The 8640-nt window shown below is 42.8% G+C and overlaps 1 protein-coding gene across 1 annotated transcript in view; it reads right to left on the reverse strand.

The window, feature by feature from the left end:
• The window catches only part of acss3 (acyl-CoA synthetase short chain family member 3), an 88607-nt gene extending 80343 nt beyond the window's left edge, over window positions 1-8264 (reverse strand). Inside the window, exons 1-2 of the mRNA XM_063057751.1 lie at window positions 7812-8264; window positions 3410-3554 (exon numbers count right to left, since the gene is read on the reverse strand). Coding sequence (XP_062913821.1) covers window positions 3410-3554; window positions 7812-8209 — 543 coding nt within the window. The 5' untranslated portion in view covers window positions 8210-8264. The remainder of the gene's footprint in view (window positions 1-3409; window positions 3555-7811) is intronic.
• Window positions 8265-8640: the final 376 nt, after the last annotated feature.

The following is an 8640-nucleotide window of genomic DNA, read 5'->3' on the forward strand; positions in this document are numbered from 1 at the left end:
AATACATTGAGATGTTGGTTATGACTGGACTGAACTTCTGCCTCAGCAAGGACCTGGACCCATTGCAATTTGTCTATCGTCACAATAGGTCAACTGCAGATGCAATCTCCATGGCTCTTCACACGGCTTTAGACCACCTAGACAACACAAACACCTACGTCAGGATGCTGTTCATCGACAATAACTCAGCATTTAATACGATCATTCCCACAATCCTGATTGAGAAGTTGCAGAACCTGGGCCTCTGTACCTCCATCTGTAACTGGATCCTCGACTTCCTAACCGGAAGACCACAGTCTTTGCGGATTGGTAATAACATATCCTCTTCACTGACGATCAACACTGGTGCACCTCAGGGGTGTGTGCTTAGCCCACTGCTCTACTCTCTGTATACACATGACTGTGTGACTAGGCATAGATCAAATATCATCTACAAATTTGCTGACGATACAACCATTGTTGGTAAAATCTCAGGTGGTGACAACGGGGCGGACAGGAGTGAGATATGCCAACTAGTGGAGTGGTGCTGTAGCAACAACCTGGCACTCAAGGTCATTAAGACAAAAGAGCTGCTTGTGGACTTCAGGAAGGGTAAGACAAAGGAACACATACCAATCCTCATAGAGGGATCAGAAGTGGAGAGAGTGAGCAGCTTCAAGTTCCTGGGTGTCAAGATCCCTGAGGATCTAAACTGGTCCCAACATATTGATGTAGTCATAAAGAAGGCAAGACAGCAACTATACTGTATTAGGAGATTGAAGCGATTTGGCATGTCAATAAATACACTCAAAAACTTCTATAGTTGTACCATGGAGAGCATTCTGACAAGTTGCATCACTGTCTGGTATGGAGGGGCTATTGCACAGGATCGAAAGGAGCTGCAGAAGGTTCTAGTAAATTTAGTCAGCTCCATCTTGGGCACTAACCTACAAAGTACTCAGGACATCTTTAGGGAGCGGTGTCTCAGAAAAGCAGCATCCATTATTAAGGACCTCTAGCACCCAGGGCATGCTCTTTTCTCACTGTTACCATCAGGTAGGAGGTACAGAAGCCTGAAGGCACACACTCAGTGATTCAGGAACAGCTTCTTCCCCTCTGCCATCTGATTCCTAAATGGACATTGAATCTTTGGACACTACCTCACTTTTTTTAGTATACAGTATTTCTGTTTTTGCACATTTTTTGATAAACTATTCAATACACGTAATTGATTTACTTGTTTCTTTATTACTATGTTTTATTTAATTTATTTTTTCTCTCTCTCTGCTAGATTATGTATTGCATTGAACTGCTGCTGCTAAGTTAACAAATTTCACGTCACATGCCAGTGATAATAAACCTGATTCTGAATTTCAGGTTGTGTTCTGTATACATTCTCTGATATTAAATGGAACCATTGAAGTACAGAAACTGCAACAATATATCAGTATTGTAACACTTCTTATCATATAATGTTACATCAACTGTCCGTTATTGTTTCTTGCAATATCTTATGCTATGTTATTTATGGTTGTTTGAAGTTGTTATAGCTGGGGGGAGGTGGGTGTAGTAATGGAGATAACCACCCACTACCTACAAAATGCTCTCAGTGGCATGTACCTCAAATAGCCTCTAACAACTAAGTCCAGCTCCTGGCCTTCACATGTAACTTAGCTACTAAGCACAGCAGAACAGTTTCTGTTGATAGGAGGAGGGACAAAGGCAGGTTACTGGCACCTTAAAACCAGTCGCTTTGGGCAGATGGAGATGGGGCTCATCAGCCGTGGTTGGCAGCTCATCTAGAAGGAAAACATAGGAAACGGTAGGAAACTTTGTCACATGGTATGAGCAGAATTCTCTGCAGCTTAATGTGAAAAAGACTAAGGAGCTGGTGGTAGACCTGAGGAGAGCTAAGGTACCGGTGACCCCTGTTTCCATCCAGGGGGTCAGTGTGGACATGGTGGAGGATTACAAATACCTGGGGGTACGAATTGACAATAAACTGGACTGGTCAAAAAACACTGAGGCTGTCTACAAGAAGGGTCAGAGCCGTCTCTATTTCCTGAGGAGACTGAGGACCTTTAATATCTGCCAGACGATGCTGAGGATGTTCTACGAGTCTGTGGTCACCAGTGCTATTATGTTTGCCGTTGTGTGCTGGGGCAGCAGGCTGAGGGTAGCAGACTGAGGGTAGCAGACACCAACAGAATCAACAAACTCATTCGTAAGGCCAGTGATGTTGTGGGGATGGAACTGGACTCTCTGACAGTGGTGTCTGAAAAGAGGATGCTGTCCAAGTTGCATGCCATCTTGGACAATGTCTCCCATCCACTACATAATGTACTGGTTGGGCACAGGAGTACATTCAGCCAGAGACTCATTCCACTGAGATACAACACAGAGCATCATAGGAAGTCATTCCTGCCTGTGGCCATCAAACTTTACAACTCCTCCCTTGGAGGGTCAGACACACTGAGCCAATAGGCTGGTCCTGGACTTATTTCCTGGCATAACTCACATATTACTATTTAACTATTTATGGTTTTATTACTATTTATTATTTATGGAGCAACTGTAACGAAAACCAATTTCCCCCGGGATCAATAAAGTATGACTATGACTATGACTATAAAACTCTGATCTCAAACCTCCGCTGCCTTGTGACTATACCCACACAAGGGGAAGGTTTCGGGAGTAAACTCCAAGAAAAAATTCCAGAGCTGGAGTCCGTAAGGCAAATCTATATTGAGTTCAATGCTGACTGGCAACTCCCATGTCACTGTTGGTGCCAAAATGTATCGGTCTCCATCGTTCCTTTGGGTTCATCAGATATGTGGAGGGGTGAGCCTGCTGCATCAGCAACAGCTTGTTCTCCATATTATACTGCCCTATCTTGGTATCTAGGACACAATATCCATGGTCCACCTCGACCAACTGAGACCTCGGAGACCTGTTGATGACTCATGGTGAGTGTATGGATAGGGTTTTCATGGCAAGATACAGAAGTAGATAGCCAGGCCTTTCTTCCGCACAGATACTGCTGTTGCCCATGTTGGGACCTGGCCGGATTCGAACTCAGGACCATCTGCCTCAAAGTCCAGTGCTGATGCCACTACACCACCGGTCATGTGATGTGCATTGTATTACTTGGGTTTAACTAACTTTTAAAAATAACGGAGTTATGCTGCTCTACAACTTCTAGCTTGCTTTACCCCACACGAAGAGATTCAGGACTGGGTACAGATAATGACTATATGGGAGAACCATTTAAAGATTAGAACAGGAGGATTTGGAAAGGAGAGTGAAAACCCAGGGTATAGGTAAGATGAGGGTCAAATAGCAAGGGAAATGTCTTGAATGTCTGTAAAGCAGACAGCAGAAGGCAACAATAGTGACATCGAAACACAATTTAATGAGAAGTCTGCATTACCTGTTCCAAAGCTTCTCTGTAAGTAATGCTTTGTGTAGTCCCTGTGACTGGGCTGTCGTAAATGATGGCAACTTGGTCTCCCCGCCCACTTTCAACATGATGATCTAGTGCATTATAGCACACATTAAGTTCACCATCAACAAACCTGAAATACATAGCAGAAAGGCAAGCATTTCTTGAGTTTCCTCATTAACTCAGTTGAACTGTGCATAAATGTTTATTGCTGGGTCAGTAGATGGCTCTTCAGCATCAAACCCTTTGAAGATTTGTATACTCTGGGTAAATTCAGTGATTGTTTTATTATACTGTATGGGAGATATAACATCTCCACTGTTTCTACCAGGACTCATTATTCTCCCATACCAGGTTCTCTCTCTGTCATTGCATGTGTGGAACAAAAGGAAATATCCACCATATTTCTTTCTTTTTCTCTCTTTCTCTCTGTCTGTCACACACACACACACACACACACACACACACACAGGGACCTGTGTGAAAACTAATTGATGGATAACATTAACAATGTTCAAGTCCTCCATTACTCTCATCCCACAAAAATGTAAGATGCAAATTAGTTCTGACTGAAGGACACGGTTATTTAGAATCAATGCAGTTCAGGGAGGAAAGTTGACAGATTACTTGCCGGAGGGTAAGAAAGAGGCAGCTCACTTTGGATAAGCAGTCTTTTATGGAAAATGAAAGATGAGTCATGCAGAATGAATGATATGACAGAAGAAAACTTATCGTATTAGATGAGTAACCCAAATCTTGGACTATTTATCCAGAGGCAAGAGTTCAATTCCCATCATGGGCAACTTAAATTCAACTAATTAAATAATTCACAGGGTGGGGGGAGGGAGAGCTGCTACCAGTAACTGTGGCTACAAAACTACTAAAAGACTTGGGCAACACAAACACACACACACACACACAATGCTGGAGGAACTCAGCACATCTGGCAGCCGTTATGAAGGGAAATAAACATTTGACCTTTCGGGTCATCAGGACTGGAAAGGAAGAGGATTATGAAGGGTCTCAGCAAAAAACATCAACTGTTCCAAGTGAATAGCATTTTGCGAGTGTGTTGTAGACGAGGATTGCAGAGATCCAAAAAGGCAGCTTGCCAACATCTTTCTAATGTGAATAAAGGATGGAAAACGTTGTCTTGCATGCAAAGTTTATTTTCTTTTATAACAAAAGTTAAAAGAAAAGCTAGGCATCCTACGAATAATATTGATTGACAGAATAACTGGTATCTTTCAAAAGGTGTTTAACCATCTGTAAAAAGAATAGTTGAAAATATGAGGAAAAGTATCACCTTAGTTGATACGTAAACACAAGAGATTCTGCAGATGCTGAAAATCCCAAGCACCACACACAAAATGCTGGAGGAACTCAGCTGGTCAGGATTACTTTGGAGAGGAATAAACAGCTGATGATTTGAGCCCAGACCCTTCACTAGGATTGGAAGAAAAGGTTTCTGGTGAGTTCCCCCCTCCTTTCCAATCCTGAAGAAGTGTCTTGGCCTGAATCATCGACTGCTTATTCCTCTCTATAGACACTCTCTGACCTGTTGTGTTCCTCCAGCATTTTGTGCATGTTGATCACAGCGGATAACTCTTTTAGACAGCTAAAACAGACATATTGGGTTAAATGCTGTAACTTTGCTGCAAGCACCATTGAGCACATATACAACAAGTGTTGTCGCAGAAAAGCAAAATCCATCACCAGGACATGCTCTCTTCTCACTGCTGTCATTAGGAAGGTGGAACAGGACCCACACCACCAGGTCCAGGAGCAGTTATTACCCCTCTATCAGGATCTTCAACCAAAGTGGATAACTTCGCTCAACTTCACTTGCCACATCATTGAAATGATCCTATAACCTATGGACTCACTTTCAAAGACTCTTCATCTCATGTTCTCGATATTTATTGCTTATCATTATTTCTTTATTTTGGCATTTGCAGTATCTTGTCTTTTGCACACTGGTTGAATGCCCAAGTTAGTGCATTAATTTTATTATGGTTATTATCCTATTATGGATTTATTGAGTGTGGCTTCTAGAAAATGAGCCTCAGGGTTGTATATGGTGACATATATATACTTCGGTAATAAATTTAGTTTGACCTTTATGATGATTCTATAAACATATTTTTATTTGAATTAAAGCTATAGTGAATATTGATTTAAGAACCCTTCTCGTGCCATCTGAACCATTTTGTAAATTGACTCAGTCTATCTAAACTTTTTGATTCCACGTGTTGGCTCCAAATTACTGATGCAAGTGCTTTAGATTCACTGATGAAATATTATGTTTAACCAGGAATCTGCAGTTGCAATGACAACAAATCTAGCACCATCACAATGAATGACAGACACCAACCATCGAGCATATCTACGTGAAATGCTGTCGTAGGAAAACACCATCCATCACCAGAGATCCCCAGCACCCAGGCCACACTCTTTCCTCGCTGCTGCCATCAGGTAGAAGGTAGAAGTGCCTCAGGACTCACAACACCAGGTTCAAGCAGTTACTACCCCTCAACGATCAGGCTCTTCAACAAAAGCAAATAACTACACCCACTTGTCCATCCTTTGAGATGTTCCCACAACCAATTATTTCACTTTAAAGACTCTTCATCTTATTATTTCCTGCTCTCCTTATTTATTGCCATTTATTTATATTTGCCTTTGCATAGTTTGTTGTCTTCTATGCTCTACTTACTTTTTCATTGATCCTGTTTATAGTTACTATTCTATAGATTTGGTGAATATGCCTGCAGGAAAAAGAATCTTGATAATAGGTGGTGACATACATGTACAGTACTCTGATAATAAATTTTAGGTTGAACTTTGAACATTAAACGATACAAAGCCTGGTGTTGCTGTCTATGGGCCTCCAGTTAGCTGCGGCAATCCTTGAGGATGTAATAGACAGAGAAAGTAACTTGTTGTCAACAGTAATTTACTGAGACCGATTTTTTTTACCACTCTTAATTGCACAAAAACGTAATAAGACATCCCAAGCAGCTTGACGAGCGTTATCAAACAAAACATGACAGCTTAGCACAAAAGAAATATCAGCCCTAGTATCAAAAGCTTGGTCAGAGCAATAATTTAAGAGCTGCATCTTAAAGACAGGAAGAGAGACGAAGACTGGAGAAGGAATTCTAGAGGTTACATCATTTGCTAAAGGCATGTTTTTTTGCCAGAGGTGGCAAAGTAATTTACTTGCAATGCAAGGGCAGATATCTCACAGGTGTCTTACATAGATGGCGATTAAAGACACTGGGAGTGTAATTTCCTGCCTAAATGTTAAAACATAATGCAGACTTTTTTTAAATCAAGGCTTTGGTAAAACTGGAGTGGAAAGCAAACTTAAATGCACGGGGAAGGTGAGAAATAAGAGGTGCATGTTGGGACATAAACGCAAATACCACATGACCTCAACTGCGCTAAAGAAGGCCAGCCAAAAGTGATGCGCAATATTCAAGCCTAGACGAAGGCACAGTTCTGCAGGAATGAGCATGAAGTAGTATGACGTTATAGAAATCTAATCCTGTTCTCCCAGCAGAACGTGATCTGTGATTTATCTCACGGTTTAATGTGACATCAAAGATGCCATTCAATGTTGTTACTCACTTGCTGCAACATATTTGGCCCAAAGTCCCTAAACTAACTCCCAGCGCAGTGATCCCATCAGTCCCATTCTCTTTCTTTCCCAGTCAACATGCAACCCAGCCTTTCTCGTGTGCTCATCATGTCTGGGTTGATGCCTTTTTTCCACTTAACTGCTCTCTGGGCTAATTTACAGTTCACCAAGTAACCCGTCGCATGTCTTCAGGCGGAAGTTGAGTGCGCGGGGTAATTCATACAATCACGGAGGATTATGGACACGATCAACCCCGGACGTCAGGATTGAACGCAAATCCCTGGTGCTGGGAGGGAGCAGCTCTAACTTGGAAATACTTCTCGCTAAACAACCATTAAAAACTGTTTTACTGTTCATTTTTGTTGATATTCCAGTTATTTTTGTTTAAATTTCAAACACCACCTTAATTTCATGAGCGTATACAATCTTGATTTCGCTTCAGGTAGCGTTTTTTTAAGTTATTACTGTTTTACCTCCCGAAAATTTGTCACCTTAATCTCTCAGTCATATCTCTATTTCAGAATTTATCAGTTGGCACCAGCAGTGAACTGCCGACTGTCCTCCCACGTGGGTACTGTAAATGGGTAACTAACATCCGCCTTTGGCAATGTCCTCGGTTCAAATCCACTTTCAGCTCGGTCGCATACCACTCCGGGAAAGATGAAACGTCTACAGCCAGCAATCTCCCGGATGCCGACACGGGGACATTTAGTCTTTACAGAAGTTCTTTCTGTTACAGTAACTTACCAGCGCACAAAAGGCGGGTCTGAAAAATCCAGAGTCTTTTGCCACGGTTTGAACCAGACAATGTCTTGGGCACATTCGCTCCAAAAGTCTTCTGGTTCCTCGACAGATCTGCGAAACGCATCCTCGTAAGTTGAGTCTGCGGCTGAACAACTTAGAGAGCGGTGAAAACTCCGCCGCGTCCCGTGGTTCTGGAGCAAGCAGGGAGTCCCGACGAGGTCTGCCGAGCGGACCCACGCAGTCCTAGACCCCGCGCCGGACCACTGCAGCCGAGCCCTCCGCACTATCCCGCCGCTACAGTCAAGCCTGCAACCTTCCGTTCCCAAGTGCACAACTTGTCGGATCAGCTCGGAAAGTCTGACCAAGGACAACCTGTTCGCTTTCAGTGAACTCAGTTGCATTTTTCCCCCAGAACTTTACTCGCGGCTTGGCAACTCAAAAGTGCTCAACCTTACAAAAGTGCTATCGTCACGATGAGAGGATTTTGCCGTGATTAACGCCACCCAGCGGTAGAGGAAACCGAAATTCGTTCCCCCTCCCCACCTGTGAATCTTACCTAAAACAAAGTAAAAAGGCAGAATGGAAAGTGAATGCGCACGTATACAACCGCAAACACGAGGAAATCTGCAGATGCTGGAAATTCAAGCCACACGCATCAAAGTTGCTGGAGATGCTGCCTGGCCTGCTGCGTTCACCAGCAACTTTGATGTGTGCGGCGCAAATATAAAAGTTTCATTTCGCAAACAACAGGAATTCTGCAGATGCTGGAAATTCAAGCAACACACATAAAAGTTGCTGGTGAACGCAGCAGGCCAGGCAGCATCTCTAGTAA

The sequence above is a fragment of the Mobula hypostoma genome, chromosome 9 (genome assembly GCF_963921235.1).
Source record: "Mobula hypostoma chromosome 9, sMobHyp1.1, whole genome shotgun sequence".
Lineage (NCBI taxonomy): Eukaryota > Metazoa > Chordata > Chondrichthyes > Myliobatiformes > Myliobatidae > Mobula > Mobula hypostoma.